At 49.3% G+C, this 23,700-nt stretch overlaps 1 protein-coding gene across 2 annotated transcripts in view; it reads left to right on the forward strand.

The window, feature by feature from the left end:
* The window catches only part of KCNQ1 (potassium voltage-gated channel subfamily Q member 1), a 405,949-nt gene that overhangs the window by 204,514 nt on the left and 177,735 nt on the right, over positions 1–23,700 (forward strand). For both annotated transcript variants that reach the window (XM_054438695.2, XM_054438696.2), the window contains exon 11: positions 11,814–11,934. In XM_054438695.2, coding sequence (XP_054294670.1) covers positions 11,814–11,934 — 121 coding nt within the window. The remainder of the gene's footprint in view (positions 1–11,813; positions 11,935–23,700) is intronic.

A 23,700-nucleotide genomic window follows, 5' to 3' on the forward strand; every position in this document is an offset into this window, starting at 1 on the left:
TTTCCCATTTAGATAATGAATTGTTTTCCTGATATCTTTGTATTGTCTGTTTGTGTTCTCTTTTATCTCATTGGGTTTCCTTAAGATTTCCTTTACTTTGGAGTCTATTGTTGGAGAATTATTGTGTTCTTTTGGCAAGTCATGTTTTCTTGTTTTTTATCCCCCCAGTTTTTTGTGTCCCCAAGTTGATATCTGCATATCTGGAATAACAGAGACTTCCAATTTTATGGAGTAGCCTTAGTAAGGACTTTTCCTGTACACGCATCTGTAGTATCATTTGGGTAGGGTGCTTTGGCTTTGGTTCTGGTTCGGTGGAGAAGGGTGGTGTCTCTACAATTAATTAGACTATAATCCACATCAGTGGTATCTGCAGGTTCATCAGTGGCTTAGGCTGCTTGGCGCTTAGGATGTCTGTGAAGGCAAGAAGGCTCCTTAGGGGTACTTACTCCTCTATTTTTGCTGATGTTGCTAACTACCTTCAAACTTTTTGACAAAGCATTTTAAGCCTCTTCTCTGATTCTGTATGCAGTTTTGCAGTGCTGGGCAGGGGACTAGAATGCTATTGGAATTTGGTTCACTTTGCTACCCACTGGCAATTTGAAGGTATTCTTTCTCCTAATACTGCTAACAGCATGGGTCATGTGGTTTTACTTGCACTTACTGATTTTATGCTTTTAGAGGAGGATAAGTGAGATGATTTATAGTCAGAGGGGATGAGGAGCAGCATGCTATTTTTCTCCAAGCCTGGCTGAAAGTCTTTTTTAAATTATCCTTTTTTCTTAGTACACCTTTCTAATCTATCAGTATGTCTTATCAACTCTCTGGATTTGCCCACACCTAGTCTCTCCAGCTATCTCCCTGGTTAAAACCACCACCATTTCTCTGCCTACATTGTTGTCCTTACCTCATTACTGGTCTCTTGCTTTCCACTCTTGCTTCCTCTACTCCATTCTTCACATAACCGCTCAAGGGAGTTCTTTAAATGTACAGTGGATCTTGCTGCTTCCCTACTCGAATGTTCTGACAGCTTCCTGTCACCCTGTCTTGTGCCAGTCTCACAGCACACACAGCTTAATTCAGGAATTAAGCTGTGTTGGTCACTTATTGAGAAAGAGCTTCATGGTGGGCAGCTGGGAAGCTGCACAGAACACTCCTCAGAGTTCTACAAGCGGCTGAGAGAGCTGGGGTATTTATCTGTCACTAGTGAGTGCTGCCCTGGTGGTGGCTCACTTTCCATTCCTTTTGGCCTGCCCTGTGTGCAGCTAAGCAAGTGCCTGAAGTCAGAGGTAGTGCTTATGAAAGTATCTGGTGGGCCTGCATTAAGAAGCTGTCAGTGTGAAGAACATGAATGCTAAGGGCATATGAGTGTGTCCCTGAGAACATGGATATTGTGTTCTTTACCTCCATGTCTCCAGTGCCTGCCATATAGCAGGTCCTCCAAGATTTGCTGATCTGCCTGCCCCACCTGGGGTCTCTGTCTCTCCCACAGCTCGCTGACATTAGCCACGTGGCCCTCTGTTCCCTGTAATAGGCCATTTCCTAAGTAAGCATCATCCTCATTTCTATACGTTTTCTCTGATTACTGGAAATTCCTCAAGTGTTGATCATTTTGATTCCTGGGCCCCTTAAGAGTCCATTAGCATTGGAATGGAGCCCACAGGACCATACCAGACAGATGCCACCACATCTTTTCTTGAAGTAGTGTTCAGGCTGAGGGGGTCATAGCCGAGGGTCCCCCTGGGGCTGCTTGCTCTCCTCCTACTCACAGCCCTCCTGCAGCCAGCAGCAGTGGGGGAGCCAAGCTGAGTTGATTACTTTTGACATCAGTTGTTAACATAATTTTGATGTTGAGCCTCCCCCCAGTTCTGGGGTGGCTCTGACTGTGTCCAGGCTCCAATTTGAGAAGCTATGGGGAGCCTCTCGGCCCCAGTTCTGGCCTGGCTGGGAGGTGGCCTGGGAAGGGACCTGTGTTTCTCAAGCCCGCGCCCTCGGGGCCTGGGGGTGGGGCCCCAGCAGATGTCTGGATTTGGTAGCCAGGGCCTGGAGCCGGATGCTGAGAATGAGGCCTGCAACTCATTTCCCCATTAAACATTCTGAGAACATCTGCACCGGTTTCCAAGGCTTCTCCCTCACTAATTGCTTTGATTATTGTGTGAAGTTAAGAACTGGCACATTTCCGCGATGTTGTGATGAAGGTGAAAAGATCGCTCTTAATTAGATTAAAAACATTTTTTTCTTCCTGTGTAATTTTGCCTTGAAAATCAAGGCCACTTTTTTGTTTTCTTCATCCAAAGACCTCCAGAAACTTTCCTCCCCACCTCTCCAGAGGTTTCTGGGGAATGTCCTGTGAGCTCAACTCTTGGAGAAGATAGTGCTTAACCCAGATTCCATTGTATATTAAAGTTTCCTAGGGCTGCTCTTGCTGCCTGGAACCTTCCCCTGAAAATGTGTCTTGGGAGACCTAGACAGTGACTTCCTGCAGCATGGAGACTCGGGTGGGTCGATTTTAGTTGTGTGGGTGGCTGTGTTGCTCTCTTTCCGTTTCCTGGGCTCACTCACGCTCAGGGTTGACCCTGTCCTGGCTCTGTCACTGCCTGTCTTCCTCAGCGCCCCCGCTACTCAGACCCCACCCTTGGGCCTGCAGAGCCATTTCCGTTCACTCTGAGATTTGTGTATGCTGAGGCTTGCTATACTCATTCTAAGGAGAAGTGTTTGGGGTGTGGGGTGTGGTCCTCAGTATCCTAAACTTAGGTTTTGGAAAGCCCAGAATCCTCCCTGGGATTTCTCAGGATTCCGGAAGTCATCTTTGACTGTGTCACATCACTGTCATGCTTGAGGCAAATCTATTCTGCACACCTTTGATCCAATGTGAGATCCAACATGTTCCATAATTTGCATGAAACATCCTCATACAGCAGGATGTGGAGAGAGGCTCACTGAAGGTTTGGGGAGATGAGGACTTGCATCACAGCAGTAGAAAGCCAATGTCCCACCTTAGGAAGTCCCTTTCCAAGAGTTGCCTGTGCTGTTGCAGGGCTAGGGCCAGGGCCTTGGCCTCAGGCCAGCTTCTTTCCCACAAGCCTTCTCCCTGCCCTCTGCCCTGAAAACTAGTGGGGGCAGTGCAGACCAGTTTAGCTATTTTGTAACCTTGACTGCCCCCAGGCCCATGTCCTTAGGCTCACACCTCACCCCTAAGTTTGTCATGTACATTCCTGAAGACTCTCTTGGTAACAAATGATGGAACCCCAACTCAAACAAGCTTAAGCACAAAAGGGACATTTTTTGGCTCACACAGCTGGACCCAGCTGTTTCAGACACAGCTGGACCCCAGAGCTGAGATGATCTTTCACTTGCTCTCACTCTCCCCCTCTTGCACTCCCCTTCTCTCTTCCCATTCCCTCTTTTGTTCTCCCTTTCCCTTGCTCTTTATCCACTGGCCCCATGGGATGGCTGTATCCTTAGGCAGCTACTTTCTAAAAGGGGCAAAATGGCCACCAGCTTGCATTCAACAGCTCAGGAAGCCCAGCAGAACGAGGTCATCTCTTCCAGGATTCCTGCCAGAATCTAAGGCCAGGTTCTTATTGGCCTCAGCTGGGGTACAAGCCATCCTTGGACCTGCAGCTGTACCTCCGATGGCTGAGGCAAGGTCCACAAGGACCCCTTTGGGGATGGCCAGAGGGTACCTAAACACTGCACACTAGGAGTGGGAAAGGAAGAGCCCCCTAAGGAAGATTTGAGAAGCTGTTCCCAGAAGCCGGGCCTGGCTGCTGGGCAGGCAAAAACAACAGGTGTCCACTCAAGCAAGGTATTTTCCTAAGCGGAACTGGGTGCCAGCTGTGAATATACATTTTCACTCCATTCCTCGCCTTGTTCCTGGCAGCTGTTGTGGGAATGGCTTTTACACTTTCCATCCATGTCCCTTACTTCTCGCCTCTGAGTGGAGACACAGGTGGTGGCGGGGCCACTCTGGCTCGGGGTCTATGAGCCGGGCATGGGCAGCTGGCACAGGCTGTGGGGCTGCGGCTCAGCAATGTCACGCAGGGCCTGGCTGCAGCTGTCCGGATGTCCCTGGGGAGGGCTTCTCCTTCACAGTGCAGGATCCGCAGGGCTTTGGTGAATCCACTGAGAGGGGGAGATTTCTTGAGGGGGCCAGGGAGGGGGCTTCTACTTGCAAAGGATAGGGAGAGCTTCTGTTCATCCCTGTGAAGTAGGCTGGCACAGGGAACTCGCCTGTGCCAAACCCTGGAGAGACATGGGTGAGGCAGAAGGCAAGGTTCCCGTGCTGAGCGCCAGGCACACATAAGCCCTGCAGCAGTACAGGGGAGGGGGCAATCTCCGGAGCCCTGGAAAGCTTGTGGAAGAGGGCTTGGGTTACACCTGAGAGATTAGGCCGGATTTTAATCAATCAGGAGGGGAAGGGCAGGGGGTGAGTGGTTGGGTGAAGTTACTAGGAAGGGCCCAGACACTGGCGAGAGTCTCTTGAGGGCAGAGGGCAGCAGAGATGGGCTGGAGCTTTAAGCTTTGTCATAGGCTGGACTTGGGGCTCGAATGCTGACCTAATCTGGGCAGGGAGGGGTCTGGGACTTGATGAGAAGGCAGAGGAAGTGAGACCAGAATTTCTTGGGAACAGAAAGCCTCAAAGACCTTCATGATAGGAGAGCTCTATGTAGCCTCATGGGCAGCTCCAGGCCAGGTGGAGGGACATATTCTGGCAACTCTAGGATAAGATGTGCAGGGTCGTGGGCCAGAGAGCAAGGCACAGATACAGGAGACTTCCACAAATTATTGTTTCTTGACTTGGAAAAGTATCATCCAAAATAGAAAACACAGACACAATAAGGAAGGAAATGAAAATCACCCAAAGTCCCTTCACCCAAAGACAAAGTTAACATTTGGATCTGTTTCCTTCTAGTCTTTTTTCTGTGTCTGTATTTTTAAAAAAATAAAATTCAAATCCCCCTATCGAGCAGGACCACTGACTAGAAAGGAGGATGCTGTGCTGAGTTTGATTCCTGTTCTCTTGAGAGGGTGAGACTTGGCAGCCGGCGTCCCCAGCTGGGGTAGTCGCCACGCCCGAGGCTGCCTTTGCCATCCCAGACCTCCCATTTTCCTAGAAAACAAAATTGTTTTGTTCTGCCCTGAAAATTTAGGCCCAGATCCTGGCCTTGACAAAGCAAAGGCAGCCAAAGAATTAAAGCATCAAAAACCAGGACTGTCTTAGGAAAGTGTGACTTCATTGTCACCAGGATGCTGTGCTCTTTGTCCCCAGGGCCAGCCACTCCAGGCAGTTCAGCAAAGGGCACCTGGCATTGCTCCGGTACCTCCTGCAGAGCCTGGATATCCAGATGAACTGCCCTTTCAAGTACACCATGGGCTCAACCTTTTCTGCAGCTGTGAGTTCAGGCTGTGAAATACCCACTTCAGAGGTGGGGGTGACAAGACCTGTTAGGGCACAGCACTTGCCCTCAAGCCCTGGCCTGAAAGAGGCAGCACCAGTGTGTCCGGAAAGAGCTGAATCCCCACCCACCCACCCCGAGCTCCCCTCCATGCTCTCCTAGATGCCTGACCTGGCTACGGCCACAGGTGAAAACAGGGAAGAGGTGGCAGCTCTGGTCACTGCCTCCCTGTGGTGGAGAAAGCACGCCCCACAGTCTCCGACACACAAGCCAGCAGACAATAACCTCTCCTCTTGAATTGGAAAAACAAACCTGTGGAGCCCTTCTCTGCCCCTTGTTATAGGGGCCCCATATGCCGTTCCCAGGATTAAACCAAAAAGCACACATTCCTCTCTGGCAGGTGCAGGTCCCACCCACTCTGGGCAGCCAACTGATGTGCACATTTTAATTTCCTAAAACACCAGGGCAGAACCTTCCTCAGCGGTCAGGTGGCTCACCCTTGGCCCTCAGGCTTTGGAGATGGGCACTTGTCATCACGGGTGTTTGGAAAGCAACTCTACGTTCTAGCCTGTGCTCCATCATTCCTTCTACATACAAGTGATGCAAACATCAAAATATGTTTTTTCTTTCTTCCTTCCTTTAAAAAAAATTGAATCCTGGATGAAATTTTAGCTCTGTCACTTGACAACTGCATTATATAACCTAGGGTACTTGAATCTCAGCCCCAAATCTCTAAAATGGGGGCAGTAACATGCTTCTGCCAGGTCCCAGACCTGTGGGTCTCCAAATCTGCACACATTCTTCAAGCCTTACAGGTCCTTCCCTGGTCTCTCTAAGGATGTCATGGGCACAGAGCCCTTTCACTCTGAGCCCTTCTCCTGGCTGTGACTAAGTAATGTCTGTGTGGTTTCCTGCTGGAAGTCTGCCACTCACCCCCACGGGCCATGAGCTCCTGAGTTTATTTACATTTCCCTGATTGCTAGTCAGGCGCAACACCTTTCCACATGCTCATCAGCCTTTTGGATTCCTCTTTTGTGATGTGCTACTTTGTCTATTGCCCATTTTCTATTAAGTCATTTATATTTTTCCTATTGATTTGTAGGAGTCCTTTGCATTTTGTGGGCACTATCTTTTCACTCTTTAAGGTGTATTTTGATGATTGGGTCTTAACTCTAATGTCAGATTACTCAGTCTTCTCTCTTATGGTTATTGCTTCTTTTAAAAAAAGAAAACCATCCTAATGCTGATGTCATTAAGATATTCTTCTATATTCAGTCATGTGACCTTTATAGTTATGCTTTTCATAATTAGGTCTTCAATCCCCTAGAATGACAAGAATGAATTTTTGGTATATGATGTGAGGTAATTAAGGGTCCAACTTAATGTTTTTCCAGTGTGGGTATCCAACTGCTCCTGAACATTTGATTGAAAAGTCCATGCTCTTCCCAGGATGTGCAGGCCACCTCTGATACACAGCAAGCTTCCATATTTGTGTGGGCTATTTCCCAATGCTCAATCCTGTCCCATTGGCCTATTTGTCTCTCCCTGTGTCAATACCACATTGCCCTAATGACCACTGCCTTGGAAGATGTACTGATGTTTGGTACAGCAAGTTCTCCCACCTTGTTCTTCTTCAAGAATATTGCCAATTCTTGGCTTTTTGCACTTCCAAGTCGCTGTGAGAATCAGCTTGCCAAAGTTCTCACACAGAAGCCTTGAGATTTTTATTAAGATTTGGAGAGATCTATTCAGATTTAGAGATAATCTTTTCAGTATTGAGTCTTCTAGTCATTGGAATGAAGGCATATTTCTTCATTTATATCTTCTTCATTGTCCCTTATTAAAGTTTCACAATTTTCTCCAGAGTTCTTGCATATCCTTAGTTAGATAATTAATATTCTTTTGTGCTATTGTATACAGGTTCTGTTTTTGCTTGTTATCTCACATTTTTTATTTACAGAAGAGAAACAAAAATAGTACCGAGTACCCACATCCCTTTCACCAGCTTCCCCTAATGTTAGCATCTCACATAACCATGGTACATTGATCAAAACTAAAAAATTAACATTGGTACGCTATTAAGCTAGAGCTGTAAATTTATTTGGATTTCCCCAGTTTAACTACTAATATCCTTTTTCTGTTCCAAGATCCCATCTAGGATCTATCATTACATTTATTGAGCATGTCTCTTTAGTCATCTCTGATCGGTGACGGGCTTCTCAGTCTTGTTCTTCATTAACTTGACACTTTTGAAGAATACCAGTCAGGTGTCATTGTCCCTCAGTTTGGGTTTGTCTGGTGTTTTCTCAGGACTAGACCAGGGTTATAGGTTTAGGGGAAGAATGCCAATGAGGTGAGATGCTTTCCTCGTTGTGGAACATGACATCAACATGGTTTATCACTGGTAATATTAACCTTGAGCCACTCATTTAAAGTGGTGTCGGCCAGGCTCCTCCACTGTAAGTGAATTGCTGTTTTTCCCTTAAGCGAGTCACTAAGTATAGCCCACACTCAAGGTGGGGAAGGGAGGAGTTCAACTCTACCTCCTGCAGGAGAATATCAAAAAAAATCTGAAAATATGTTAAAACTACCACTGCAATTAAAATATATTTCAAGGAAGAAACTGAAGTTTCTGAGTTTCACTAATTTCAGCATTCATTCATGGATCATTTTCCTGAAGCAAATATTACCGTGATGTACTTCTATTTTCCTCATTCCTTCTACATTTTTTATTTGGAATTCCTTTGTAAGGAAGATTTGTCCCTCTCCTCCAATTGTTTATTTAATTTTATCAGTGTGGATTTGGGAGTATTTATTTTTTGAGTTATAGTCCAATGTTATTTATTTTGTTGCTCAAATTGTTCTAGCTGTGGCCATTGGTGGGTTCATGTGTCCTTTTGATGTGCCCCCCATCCTTTTCATTTATTTTTAAGCATTTCTTTTCTAGCACTTGACAATACTTCAGGCTCATCTTTTATTTTCCCTACCCTAGCCCTAGAATCATCCATTCATCCAGAGAGCCCTGGCTCCTTTTATTGGAGAATGAATAGAAAACCTGGATCTAGGCACGGGGTATGCTCGTGGCTACTGGGGTATCACTGCTTCTGTCTCCTCTCAGTGGACAGAGCTAGGAAATATATGTATGTATGTAACCTGAGTACACATACATCTTTACATATCTGTATCTATATAAAGCTAACCATGAGTTCATACTGACATTTCTGACCAGAGTTCATCCTTGCCCCCTCCCCCACAACTTATTTATAGCTTTTTCTCTGACAGCGAGAAACCTGGCTCCCATTACCTACAGTTCATTTACTTATTTGTGTAACCCTATTGTACACGTAGTACCGTATGTGAAGCAAATTTACCTACTAGATTAGAGTGTTTATGACAGACTTTTGCTTTAACCATAGAGTGTCCAGTCAAAACAGTGTTTTTGAAAGCAACATATGCCAGCTCCTCCTTCTTTCCTTTCACTGCTATGTCATTTGTTTGTAACACACATAGAATTCGCTCATCACAGTCTGCTTTTCATCGTAGGGTCCTCCAACATCCGGGTTAATTTTTTAAATTTGCATACAGTAAAATCCACTCTTTGAGATTCAGTTCTGTGGGATTTGACAGATGCCTGGAGTCATGTATCCACAATCCAGTATCATTCAGAGAAGTTCCATACCCCTAAAAATACCCTGGGGTGAGTCTTTTGAAGTCAAGTACTTCTCCCCTAACCACTGGCAGCTATTGATCTGTTTTATGTCCCTGTAGTTTTGTTTTTTCTAGAATGTCCTATAAATGGGATCCTATAATATGTATTCTTTTGCATCTGGCTTCTTTCACTGCTTAGCAAAATGCATTTGAGATTCATCCATGTTGTTGCATAAATCATTAGTTAATTTCTTTTTATTGCTGGGTGGTATTCCATTGCATGAATATATATATTTTGTTTATGCATTCACCTGTTGAAGGACATCTTCATTGTTTCCAGTATTTGGTAATTATGAGCAGAGTTACTATACACATTTATGTACAGGTTTTTGTGAACATAAAATTTCAATTCACTTGGGTGGGAAAGGAACCAATAGGTCATGTGGTATGTGTATGTTTAACTTAATAAGAAATTGCTAAACTATTTCCTAAAGTCACTGTGCCATTTTGCATTCCCACCAGTAACATATGAGAGTTCTACATGTTCCACATCCTCAAGAGTGGTTGGTATTGTCAGGTTTTGAATTTTTTTTTTAATTTATGGAATTTCATTGTGATTCTAATTTGCATTTCCATATTTATGTTAATTGTGTATCTTTTCATGTGCTTATTTATAATCCATTTTTAAAATTGGATTGTTCACTTTATTGTCAAGTTGTAAGCATTCTTTATATATTCTGAGTGCAAGTCCTTGACCTGATAGGTGATATGCAAATATTCTTTCCAAGTCTGTGCTTTGTCTTTTCATTCCATTAGCAGTGTCTGTTGCACAGCAAATCTTTTAATTTTGATAAAGTCCAATTTGTTGATTCTTTTTCTCCTACGAGTTAAACTTTTGGTTTCGTATTTCAGAATTCACTGCCAAATCCAAGGTCCTGGAGATTTTCTCTTATGTTTTCTTCAAGACATTTTATGGTTTTATGTTTTATTTTAGATTTTTTTTCAGTAAGTTTGTAAGTAGTACCCTTTAAATTTTCATTTTCTAATTGTTGATCATCTGTCCTATCAGGCATAAATACTAAATGCATTAAAATTTTTACACACATACATATGTATACATAGAACACATTCAAATAGTGAAATTAGGAATAAATTTAAGAGAGAGTTGTATTACGCTGATGTGGGAAAACCTTCCTTTTTTATAAAGCAAAAGATGTATCACTTTAAAAACATAAAACATTTTCTAGGATAAAAGCAACATAATTCAGGTGAAAAAACAGACTGGGGAAGATATCTATGCCTCATATAACAAGGAGTTAATGTCTGTAATGTATAGAAAATTCCTACAAAGTGATAAGCAAAAGTGAGCAAAGCATATGAACAGGCAATTCTGCAAGAGGAAACCCAAACAGATGCCAAGCCCATAAAAGGTATTCAACACAGATGGAAATAACAGCAACGCCTCAGTTTTCATCCATGCTTGGTAGTCCCTGCAAAAGGTGCTGACAACCTTCATTCAGGCTTCATTCAACACTTCATTCAGGCATGGATGTGGGAAAGCCAGGGGAGCCTGAATTGCTACAACTTCTTGGGAAAGCAATCTAGCAACATTTATTAAAATTACTAAGGACACACCTTCTCACCCTGCTCCAGTATGTCAGCTTTTAAGAATAAAGATGGATATGGCATCATAGTCTGAATAATTAAGCAGCTTAAAACTATAAGAGCCTGAATGTCCATGATATACAGAATGGTTAGCTGTGGCCAATCTAAACTGTGGACTATTATGTAATGACTAAAATAATAATTAAATCCATGCCTATATACCTAGAGAAAAATGAAATGAGCTTATGTTACAGAGTGACAGGAACAGAGTCACAGTGACATCCCATGTGTATAAAAGCAACTCCCACCTGGCATCTGCTGCTCGGATGAGCAGAGAGGGTGGGCTAGGGATCTAGTTGGCAGTTAACACTGATGACCTTGGGGGAGGAACGCCATTGTGAATCTTCGAATTATTCCATTTCTCACAGATGAGTACTTAATCCTTTTGCAATAAAATATTTAAATGAAGACAAATATAAGCCAAGAGCAAATACTGATAGTGTCAACAGAGAGTGGGAAGTGATAAGGATCAGTATCCTGAGCTCCTGTGTCAAAGTTGCAGAGGTGGGCCCAGGAATCAGAATGTGAAGCCAGCTGTTGGAGGGACTCCTGTGCCTCACTGGAGGTACAACTGGTTGATGTGGCATCGTGTTTTGAGAAAGGAGTTCTGTGGCTGCCCCCACCTCCCAGGCCTGCCATTCCTCGTGGGCCAGAGGTCCTATCACCCCATCTTTCCTGACCCACTGCTGTGTCAATGTATGAGTGTGACAATGTATGGTGGTGGGAGCTGTTGTCCCTTACCAGGCCTGTGCGTGTCACTTCTGTTTTATTCTTGACCCAAGTATCAGTTGTGAACATGGGAAGAGGCCCAGAACCTAAGGTGGGGAGAGTCTTGGACACCTGAGCACATCCCCAGGCAGTTACCACTCTGAAGAGGATTCACTGGCCTTTACTCTCCTCAGACACTGAGGTGTCAGGCACTTTGGGGCCATCTTAAACACCCACCCACCCCAACACCCCACTATAAAACTGATTGTCAGGGCTGGAGCTTCCAGGCACAAGCTCCACTCCTCACCTGGCCCTGGGAGCTCACAGGCCTGGCTCCACAGCACTGGCAGGTTGGGTGGGAGGCCTAACGTGCTGTCCCCACACTTTTCTCCTCAGTGAGGAAGAGCCCAACACTGCTGGAAGTGAGCATGCCCCACTTCATGAGAACCAACAGCTTCGCTGAGGACCTGGACCTGGAAGGGGAGACTCTGCTGACACCCATCACCCACATCTCACAGTGAGTGCCTACATGTGCGTGAAGGGCTGGGCTGGAGGGGACTGGGGCTCAAGGAGTCAGCCTTGGTGCTGGGGAAGGCTTGCTCTCTGGCCAGAGTGCTATCTACTCGCCCAGTGCCCACCACTTGCCGTCTGCCTAGCCCCAGCACGGAGGCACCAGGCAAGAGAGGAGAGCAAGGGCACTTCCCACTGAGCCTGGGAACATGATCCTCTTGTTTTGACTTATGGAAAACCAGACTGATCATTTTCCACTTGTTTTCATGCTTTGAGAGTCTGAGATTGTTTTTCTCTCCCCCAGCCCCCTCCCCTGCCCCCCAAAAAAGAGACGACTTTGTTTTTTAGCATTTCCCCGTGGAACCCTGGCCAAAGCCATGGGGCAGATGCCGGGTGCAGTCTGCCAGTTGCTGCTGCTGTCCTCAGGGGCTCCTTCAGGTGGAGGAAATGGCTGATTTTCCACGCCTTCCAGTTGGCCTTCCCCTGAGGCACAGCTGGCCTGGGATGCATGCCCGTCCTCCCCCGCCGTCACGGCATGGCCAGGCCAATCCCCGGTGCCCGGCCATGGTGTGATTCCCCTGCGACATGTGACTCCCCGCTGGGGTGCCCAGCGGTGACAGCCATGCAGTGGGGTCAGTGGGGCGCCCAAGTCCATTCTGGCCACAGTCCCATTCTGGCTGCTAACCCATTGGGGATTCCCCTTGATAAATGTCTTTGTGTCAAGATCTGTGAGTGACACTCGCGGCCCTTCTGAGGGTCACTTGTGGGAACTCTCCTTCTCTCTACCGACGTTTTTCTAAAGGGTGTTTTGTTCTTTGGACTCTCTGGGGGTCAGGAGGTTGTCCTGAGCCATGTGTGTCTTTGTCGTAGTGAGGCCCTGGGCCTCCTGCCTTTCCAGCCAGCCAGGTGCAGGCCTAGCCTTGCAAATCACTGAGGAAATCGGGACCCATGGTGCTGGGGGCTGCAGGTATAACCAGAGAACTGGCAGGGTTGGGTAGCCAGAATGAGGCCACCTCCAGGGAAGGAGTGGCTGTCTTAAGGGGTAATTATGATCAGACGGGACCTGCCCACTGTCTTTCCAGGCCCCCCCCCCCCTCCCCAGTTCACAGAGAGGTTGGCAGTACCTCATGGTTGGTAGGGTGTGAAGAGGCTCCAAGGGAGCCAGCAGGTCACTGGAAAGCAGGGGTGACTAGTCATGGACACCCTGAGAATAGGGCTCTGAGCTTCTGGGCCCCTCCTGGCTGGGTAAAAAGGCAGGAGCAGAGGTGTGAGCAGGCTGGTAGCCAGATGGGCTGCCCAGGTACAGGTCAGCACCAGAAGGCAGAATGATGGCTTACACTGTGGCCAAGGCTTGTACCAAGTCCTGGATATGACAGACCTCCAAAGTGATCAGTGTTAGAGTTTAGTGGCTCATGTTGTGTGCAATACAGGTGGCAGTGCCTGTATTGCCTCTTGGCTGGCCTCTCAGAGAGGGGACTGTCCCTTCTCATCCTTCTGGCTGCTTGCTTCTCCTGTTGGAGCTCTCGCTCACGTTGGTTCTCTTGGTCACAGACCGGCATCCAGACATGCAAAAAGTCCTACTGGGAGGAGAGGGCCATCACCCACAGTCCATTTAGCTGGGCAGCCAGGCCTTACCAACTCTTGGGTCTTGCAAGGCCCCTGCAGGTGAAGGTGGTGAGAGACAAGGCACTTATGTGGATCACAGCCAAACTTGCAGCTGCCCAGTAAATCACCACTATGGGGATGAGGGCTGCCAGTGCTGGTATCAGCACATGCCAAGCTCCCTGGAGCCAGTGGTTACCCACCTGCCCAGGGGTGACCCCAAGCCAGTGTGGCTGTGTCATCTAGGACACTGGGCTGTTTCTTGTTCCACTCCAGGATGACAGGGCCTGAGAGACCTGAACATCCATCCCCAAGCTCTCTGCCCACTTTGGGTCTGGCACATTACCATTCTGCAAGATCCTGCAGCCTTTTCAGGTTGGCACTCCCATGGCCTCCAGTGATAAGTGGGCCCAGGCAGGTCAGAGACTCCAGTCGTTACCCAACCAGGTCCCTGCCCTGGAACTTACCAAGGCCTCTCTCAGAGCAGGCTGTTCCAAAAGTGGCTGCTGGATGTGAGCCAGCCTGGGAAGGCAGTTAGGAGCCCAGGTGTGGGGCTTGGGGTGAGGGATCTGAAGAGGGGACTGGGAGAGGGAAAAACAAGGAGGTTGCTGCAAAGGGGCCACCTTGAGGCATTGTGTTCTGGTCAGGGAAGACTCAGGGCTGAGGCTTCAGGGGAGCTGGGTTCCTGCATCCTCAGAAGTCAGGGTACGGTCCCTCCAGAGAGGCCTGAAGGGGAGAGTGGGCACGTACAGTGTCAGGGCCTAGGAACCCAGGCTCCTCCAGGGATACAGGCTGGGCAGAGGCCCCACTCCATCTGGGGGAGAAGGCTGGCAGCAGTGGGAACCCTGTTTCCTCAGGGCCCAAACCACCTGGCAGCAGGGGTGTGGGGGCCATGCAGGTCTTCTGCCCACATTGAGGCTGCATTCCTCCACCTCCCGCACAGCCTGCCCAGTGATGCCCATAGTTAAACTCAGCTCCAGCTGCTCAGGGATGCAGCGAAGCTCCTGTGGGCAGCCTGGCTCCATGGACCCTGAACTGGGAAGAGAGGCACACACCCTGGTGTGTGTGAGGGACAGGGATGTGTGCTGGGGTCTCACAGGGGGTAGAGTGGGTGGGAGGCAGTTACCAAAAAACATTTCCATTTTTCTTCAGCATTCTACTGATGTTAAATGTATTACCATGCTGGGCCAGTTCCAGAATTCAAATTAAAAACATAAATAAAGACACATTTTGTTTCCATCTCGAGCTCTCCCCGCCCGCAGGGCCCCAGAGAGGTGAGGTCACTATAGCCTTGATTACGGGAAGGTCCCTGGGGCTGGGCGAAGCTCCTCTTTCCGGGGCCTGTTAGCCAGAGGTGGGGTGGGGGGTGAGCAGGCCTGATGCAAGCTAGGGAGTCATGACAAGCTGAGGCGCGGGGTACCCAGGAGACAAAGAGTGGCGTCGCTGCATCCCAGCCTGTAGGTGGGCCCTACTGCTCAGCCTCAGGAACCCTCAACCAGCTCTGGGCGGCCAGAACTCAGCCTCAAACACACCTTTCAGGCAGAAGCTGTCTTCCTAAGTTGAATGGGGCACAAGACAGTCCCTGCCAGCCTCAAACTCCCTGAGCCTGTGTCTCCCACCCAGAACCATATGACAGGGCTTCTGAGAGAAAGGTGTGAAGTAGAGACTATAGGCCTGCATGGGCAGTTGGGGAGCACCCCCATGACAAGAGGAGCCCTGTACCCCAAGAGCCAGGGTGAGTTCCTGGGATTCTGACCCACTCACTATCCTCTGCTCACCAAGGGTCACTGGCTCGACAGTGGGCGGGGACGGTGCCATGCCTGTGTGCAACCCTGTGCCTTGCGTGTGGTGACCTGCCATCTAGAATGCCCTTGTCACCCATCTGCAGCCACCAGATTTCCATTCATCTTTCCAACGTCTGCTCAGCAAACCCCCCAGGACACACTTAGGCTGCACGGCTGTGTCCTCCTTTGGCTCTCAAAGCCCTCAGTACCAGTTCCCTAAGTCTTTCGAATGGTGCCAGGAGGGAGCAGGGCATGTATAGCCCTCTTGGTCTCTTCCTCCCCAGAACCCCCAAAGCCCCAGGCATGGAGAAGCCCTAGGATTGCTGCTTACTCAACCCTGCCTAAGATGAAGCAAGGACTGCAGACACATTGTGCCAGTGCTGAGGCACAGGGCTAGGGGCCTGAGGATCTGCGGCTCTGAACTTGGGGGCTGTGTGCAGGTGTGGCCTGGGTGAGCTTCTCCCAGCAACCCTGGGAGGCTGAAACCATTTTTGTGAATCCTCCCTCACACTGCATCCCCAGCTGCCAAGCCAGCCAGGACTGGCCTGGAATTCACACGTCTGCCCCATTGGTTGCACATGGATACCTGAGATAGCCCAAGAGGACAGGCCCATAAGCCCTGCAGCCTATGGCTCTGTCCAGCCCAGTCGTGTGGTTTCTCTGAAGGGCCCCCGTCTCTTCTGTTTTGGCATCTTAGACAGGCAAGCCCCAGCTCGAGGTTAACAGATACCGCCCTCAGTCCCACTCTCCAGAGGGACACTCAGGGAGCACCCAGCCCATTGAGATGGGCATGGGGGAGGACCAGGACCCCCGAGGCTGGGCAGAGGGGGTGGAAAGAAGGCAGAGGAAAAGCTGCAGAGACCCCCACCAGGTGACTGTGAGCACCTCCCTGGCAAGCATGTGCTTGCCTGGCCTCTTGCGACATGACAGCTTCGCAAATCCTTGAGCAAAAACAGCCCCGTGTGCGTTAATTAGAATTTCCATGTCTTCAACTTTCTCCTGGACCCTGCAGAATCTCACGCCAAGACATTCAAGTTGCTCTTTTCCAGCAAGGCTGCTGTGGCCTGGCTTTCATCCACATCACTACTAATGTCTCCTGAATTCTGCATTTGTCAGCAAGGACAGGGCCAGTCTGTGCCGTCTGGAAATAAGGGCAAACGTCACAAGGGTGGCCCCAAATTTGGCTCCATGGACCAAGGGGCTAGCTCTTTTGATGGGACCAGCTTGGCCTGGGACATTTTGGAGACACCAGGCCCACTGTGGCCCACTCCCACAGACCCCAGGGTACCAGGCACTGCAGCTCTGTAAGTGTCTAAGCTCCTCACCATATTTCTCTTCCTGTAAACTTTGGTGGGAAAGGACAGAAAGGCCATTCTGGGAACCAGTGTCCAGAAGGATGAGTGAGGGGCTTGTCAAGAACAGATGAGACCATTTTGTCTTTCTAGACCAGTGTCCTGTCTTCTGCAAAGCTCCAGACCACCTCTGTCTGCACGAGGTGCCAAGGAAGCCCTCTGGGGGCCCGCCCGGGAGGGCTGTGCAGGGCTGCATGAGTCATAGGATCCCTGTCAGAGCCCCACATAGCCCCAGCCAGGCTCAAACCCGTCTCTGAAATGCACGGGGAGATTAAATGTTCTTCTAATTAAATTAAAACCGAGGCATAATGGCTCAGTGGGAAAGAGATGGGATTGGGAATCAGATGCCCTCAATCTGGCTTCCAGCCTGCATCAGCCCAGCTGTGGCGGCCCCCCGTGGCCCCCTAACCTTTCCAAACTTCACTTCCTCCATCTGAGCATGTGAGGAAGAAGCGGCTAGCCTAGGGCTGCTGCTGTGGGGAGAGGGCCACACTGTCTAGGTGGATGGCCCAGAGGAAAGCAGTGAGGCTTCTCATCTCCTCTGGAAGGGAAAGGCCATCCAAATCACCCTGCCCCAGTGCACTCTGGCCAGGCTCAGCCCTCTCCACTTGTGAACTCCCAGCCATGATGCTGCTCAGGTCCTCAGCCAAGCAGGTGGTGTTGGAGGATGTGACGGAGAGAACATTCACACCACAGAGGTGGCTGGAGGGCAAAGGACTTCACAACTGCACTGATATTGTCATGGAGACACTTCTGGCAGTTGGGGCAGGGGGTCGGGGCGGGGTTGGGCAGGGGGCACATCCCATATAGATCTCTTGTGTGCTCTGCCTATACCTGAAAGGGGAGATTGAACTGCAGAGCATCTGGAGGCTGAAGCACGAAGGTGACCTAGTCAGGAAGTCTGGAAGCCGTGTCCCCTTAAGTGAGGGAGTGGGATGGGGCTGGGCCTAGTGGTCCTGAAGGCCAGGGCTATCCACCTAATTAGGCTCACCTGGGCTACCCTGGTATAGGGTGGTGGCGGTAAACTTTTAGTTAAAGGGTGACGTGCATGCACACAGATTAGTACACAGGTCTCAAGTGCACAGCTTGAGGCATCTTCAGTCCCTGGGACCCATGTGTGCAGCACCCAGAGGAAGCAACAGAACCCCCAGAAAGCCTCTCAGGCTCCCATTTCCTGTCACTGACCTTGAGATTAACCACAAGCCTAACTTCTAGCAGCAAGGACCAGCTTTGCCCACATTTGAACTTTATGCGGTGGGAATGATGCAACTCATACACCTTTGTGTCCAATGTCCCTAACTCAATTTGATGTTTGGCAGCCTCTCTATGGGGCTGAAGGGAGCAGTGCTCCCTCACGCTCCTTGCTGACTGGTGCTCCATTGTGTGCATGGCCTACATCATTCATCCGTTCTACCACCTGTGGCCAGCAGGCAGTTTCTGGTGTAGGTTGCTGTTTAAGAATATTCTGTACATGCTTTTGGTGAGCATCAGGTTGCATTTCTGGGGAATATATGCCTATGTGTGGAGCTGCAGGGTCCTGGGTGGGCATATGTTTACTTTTAGTGAATACTACCCAGCAGTCTACCAAAGGAGTCATTCCAATTTTCATTCCCACAGGCAGCATTCTGGCTGCTCCACATCCTAACACTTGGCATTTTCCGTTGTTTCCTTTTCAGCCATGATGGTGAATGTCTAGCAGCATCAAATGGTGATTTTAATTTGCAGTAACCTGTTGACTAATGAAGTTGAGTCCCTTTCCATGTTATCATTTAGTCAGATACATCATTCCGTATAAATTGCCTACATCTTCTGCCTGTTTTATGTTGATTTATGGTCCTATATATCTTTAGATATTCTGGAGTCATTTGTCAGAGAGAGAGATACACACACACACACACATTGCAAATATCGCCTCCCCCTCTGCAGGCTGCCTTCTTCCTCTCTTGATGGTGTCTTTTGATGAACAGAAGGTCTTAATTTTCATGTGGTCCAGTTAATCAAACATTTCCTCTCTGGATAGGGCTGTTTGTGTCCTATTTAAGAAACTTTGACTACTCCAAGGTCATAAAGATATTCTGGTTTATTCAAAGCTTTATTAGCTCACCTTTCCCATGTAGATCTGCACTCCATCTGTGATTGATTTTTGTGTCCAGTGTGAGGCCGAGGTCAAGGTCCACTCTTCCCCTACTTGTATATCCAGTCTGGCTCAGCACCCGGCATGGGAAGGCCCATCCTCTCCCCACTACCCTGCCGTACCAGTGTCTTTACAATCAGCTCACTGGCTACATATGGCTCTGTTTCTGGACCCTATTTGGTGCCACTGGTCAGATTCAAGTTGTTCTTTGTGGCCAGGACCTTGCTTCATTCTCACTGTAGTTTGCTAACAGGTTTTGACAGCTGGTCCTGCTGGCTCTGGCTGCTTCTCCTTCCCCATCACTGGCTTTGCTGTCTTTGTAGGGTTTCTGTCTCACCATATATATGCCAGTTGCCATGGAAAGCCTCCTCTAGGTGCAGCAGACTCTAGATGGGCATGGGAGAATGGGTATCCTTATAGTATTGGGGCTCCTGAAACATGGCATCATGTGTCCCTTGTTTATTTACGTTGACTTTCATATCTTTTACCCTGCCCTGTAGTTTTCAGTGTGGTGGTCATGAACAGCTTGTCAAATTCATTCCTTGTCAGCTAATGGTTTGGTGTATGTTCACTGAATCCAGGGACAAGGTCTGTCAGGGAGCCCTGGCCAGCTTGGGTCATTTCATCCTGCCCACAGGACACTGGGGCAGTCACCTAATCTCTATAAGCCTCAGTTTCCTCTTGTATACATTGGGAGTATATCTCACAGTATTAGTGTAAGGCCTTGAGATGGTGTTAGGCATCCAGCCACATACCTGACTCGGGGAAAAGCCTGAAAATATTAGCCAGCATACAATGTCTCTTTATGATGGGAGATCCTGTGGGGACATTCCTTATTTGGCCTGAGAGCTTTTGAGACTGCCAGGTCATGAGTTACCATGGGATACAAATGGGGTCACAACATATGGCTGTCAGCTGCTGTCCTTAATAAGATGTGCCTAGAGGCCTGAGAGTCCCAAACTCCAGGACAGTCTGGAGTCAGGTGGAGGGAAGGGAAGTCTAGAGGTCCCCAAGTCACAACCTCAAGTCTCGGAATGGGGTTCAGGAGCTGTTGGGCCTCCCGTGGAGGTACAGGCGGAAACCTAGCACTCACTATTCTGCTCTGGGGAGGAGGTTGGAGGCAGAATCAGTGGACTGTGCCTCATGGCAGTCACAGGTGCCCCAGTATTCATCTGTCATTTGTTCTCATCACTGTCGGGCCCATCTGCCAAGGCCAGCACCCACATTCAAGCAGAGTGAAGAGCAGGGCGAGCTGTGTAGCTCACCTGCCTTTGACCCTGCACATGATGGGTGAGGGAAGAGGACCATGGTAGCTTGTCTCTAGGCAACCCATAGGTGCCTAATGGAGAGATAATCTCAAATATGGTAGCAGAGTTCAGACTCAGTGGCTTTCAGATGCTTAGTATAGGCTGAAATTCCAAGAGCGTTAACCAGACACCTACTACGTGTATTTCTTGTGTTGGGGTTAGGAGATACTGCTGTTGGCTGAGACACACAGCCCACATCCTTGGTAGGTCCTTCAGAGAGCATCTAGTGGGCCTGTCCTCCCGGCTCACAGAAGGGGAAATTGAAGCCTCAAGAAGGATAAGGACTTGCCAGTATCACTGGGAGATAGTAGCAGAAGCCAGGGCTCATTCCCAGACGCAATCTCTGGGGGAGCCTGGATATGCATGGCAGAGGCCAGGATGAACCCTGAAGGTTGGTAGGAAGGCAGTGTAGCAGTAACAAGACAAAGGGATTCTGTGGCCCATGGAGCAGGAGGGAACAGTCTGCAGAGATTATCTGGGCACTGGCCAGTGGCTCTTGTGGCTGCCCTCTGCAATAAGAATTCTTCAAGTTCAGCGTCTATGTGCATCATAAACCTGGTGCCACCAGCCAAGGAGGTGAAAGGTCCTCACTGGCCAGTGGGCTGCTGGGAAGCCTCCTGGATTGCCTGGACACGGCTGACCTGCCGTCCCAGGATGCAAACTGGCAGGCCTAGCTTCATGCCTTCTCATGGTGCCCCAGAACTCCCAGCTAGGCATTCATGCTTTAGATATGTGGGCCCTGTTAGGGACAATGTAGGTGTCCTGGGCAGGGGCTGTATCTGAGGCACACGTCCTTGGTAGTGACTGGCTAGCAGGAGGAAGTCTGGCAGTTAGTCTGTCAGGCCTGGTTGGTCCCATGGGAGGTCTGAGGTGCCATCTTAGAAAGAGGGCCTTGTTGGGAGAAAAGGAAAGAAAAATAAAAGGTAGAGAGACAGAGGTAGACAGGAGTCCAGGTCTGACCTCAAAATCAGATGTCCCCACCATCCCCAGCCCCTTAGCCTCTGATCTTCTCCATAAGTAATCTTTTCCCATGTGTGGCTGCAGCCTCAGAGGCTCCCTCTGAAGATGACACTGGGAATATCCTGAAAAAGGTACAGGAACACCTGGCATGCCTCTTCCAGGGTACTCTGGATGTCCACCCAGAGATTCTCCCACTTCAGCAGGCAGAAGAGCAACCCAGCAGGGGACATACACAAAGATCTGAGAAAGGGATTATTTTTAGGGCCAATTCAAGGGATTTTTCAAAGGTTAATTTTGACTCTGCCTGACTTATCTCCTAAGTCTTTGGCACTGAGCATTTATACAAGATCAGACTGCACTGCACCCTAAGTGTAAACCTCGCCACAGCAGTGTCCTGTGGTGCCCTGCTGGGGAAACTGAGGCAGAGAGCAGGGGTGACTTTGCAAGGCAATAGAGGGTACTCGTACTTGGGAAGTAGGGTGGTAGGCAAGGCTTTTCAGAGAACAAAGAGCTACACACACATACATGCATGCACATAATCATTCTGACCCAGTCAGGGTTCTTCCCCCAAATAAATCCCTGCAACCCCACTGTGGTTATAGGTCTGAGCCTTCTGCCTCAGGGAGCCAAGCCCTGGAGAGGTGGTGGGCAGCACCAGGCAGCCAGCCTGCGGGCCCCGCTATGCTTCCTCAGGCAGCTAGTCTCTGTATCTGGGGTAGAAAGAGTGGGCTAAAAAGTCAGCTAGCACCCCTGACTTCAAGTCCTCGAGTGTGTGTTGGGCTTGTCTCCCTACCCTGGCCCGGTCTGCACTCAAGCCCAGTATCCTCCCCCTGGTCCCTGGTCTGGACTGAGCAGCTGTCTTCTGCCCCAAGGGGACCTTTCTTCTCCCACCTAATCCTCCCGCTTTGGGCCTTCAAAGGTGGGCTTGTTTTTCAGTGTTTTCTTTAGGTTCATGTCCTGATTTGTTAAGTTAAATTGAATTCCTTCTAGTCTGAAACACTCAAATGCTTTTTTCTGCTTTTCTTTTTGAACTGCCCCATGAACCCCACCAGCTGGGTGTGTGGGCTCCAGGTGGGAGCTCAAGGGGGCCTGGTGTGGTGGGTGCAGTAGCAGTGTGGTGGGGCAGCCTTCACAGGATGGTATGATTGAGCTCAGGCTGGTATGGGTTAGGGGATGAGAGTACAGAACTGTCCACCCCAGGGGCCCTGAAGAGCTTCAATTGAGATATCCTTCCCCTAAGGTCCCCACATTCCATGGCAGTGCCTAGGAGCTCTGTGCTCCCAGGCCTCTCCATTACCAGCCTGTCTTCCACATTGGAAGGTGGCCTTATTAAACCACATGGCCTGAATTTTGATTGGGAAAGCATCCCTGTAGGTGTCAGGTGATGGAAGGACTCTGGGTAAATGGAAGCACTGAGACCAGATATGATAGGACCTTTCCCAGTGGACACAGCCAGCTGATGGCAGAGCCAAGGCCAGATGTCAGGTTCCAGACTCCAAGTTCTATGCTTTTTTGCTGGTCCAGCATGGCCTGTCTCCTCCCTGCACCAGATCCAACCAGTCCCCTTCAGAAGGGCTGGACCAAGTGACCCCAACTCTGGGTTCTGCCTGGGCATTTTCTTGAGTGTCACACCCTAGCCACCTGACTGTCAGGGGAGCAGTATGTGGCATTTGAGGCCTTGGGCCTGGCCATGCAGGCCCACCACAGGTGGCAAGGAATCATGAACCCCAGCTGAGTCCCCTGCAGGCCTTGCCTAAAGGAGAAGCCAGTGAATCAATGTATTACTTGAACAAATATAGGGTCTAGGGCTGGCCAAAAGGGACAGTGAAGTTGCCTTCTCAGGCCACAGTAGGCCTTCATGGTACTCAGCAGGAGACCCCACCAGGCAGCATCAGGGCAGGGGTGCTGACCATCCCTGACCCAAGCACGAGGATCAGAATGGGCCCTGGAGCCAAGGCCAAAAGCCGAACTGTGACTAGGCAAGCTGAGTCCCCTGTAGATTCTGGGGACTGGGTGATGCAGACTGCAAAGCCTCGGCCACCTTCTCCCCTAGAAGAAATCTTGAGAGAAACAATCCCACAGGCTACCAGGCCAGCTTTTGGAAACAGTCTCATTAGCAAACAAAGGGAAGTGACAGAGCAGAGCTCCCCTTGGCCTTTGTTTAGCCCACCTTCTGCCTAGGTACCAGGCCTGGAGGTTCCAACTTGGTGTTGGGCCTCCTTGAGCCGGAACACCTGAAAAGCCATACAAACTCCTGCTCATCACAACCACTTGTTGATGCTGACAGCCTGTAGAAAGATTGCTCTTAGCCTATCCCCTCCCTGGCCACACAGGTGGAAGACCCTATTACTTGGGCTAAAGAGAAGCTAAACGTGACCAGCCTACCCACCTTGCTACTGCTGATGACCACCCTGACTCATGTCCCTGGTCTGCATAGGTGTTTTCCTATAAATGTTTAATTCCTGAGGTTGCTGAATCTCAGGGCTTGGAAGGCCCAGACTGGACGGGGGAAGGGGTACAGTCCCTTCTTGCTGGTATGTTGGGAAGCTCTGGTGCAAAGGGCAGTGATGGCCCTTCAATCCCAGGCCCACAAGCACCACGGCCAGGAGAGTCAAGGTTGGATATGAAGAGGGA

Source organism: Pongo pygmaeus, chromosome 9 (genome assembly GCF_028885625.2).
Source record: "Pongo pygmaeus isolate AG05252 chromosome 9, NHGRI_mPonPyg2-v2.0_pri, whole genome shotgun sequence".
NCBI lineage: Eukaryota > Metazoa > Chordata > Mammalia > Primates > Hominidae > Pongo > Pongo pygmaeus.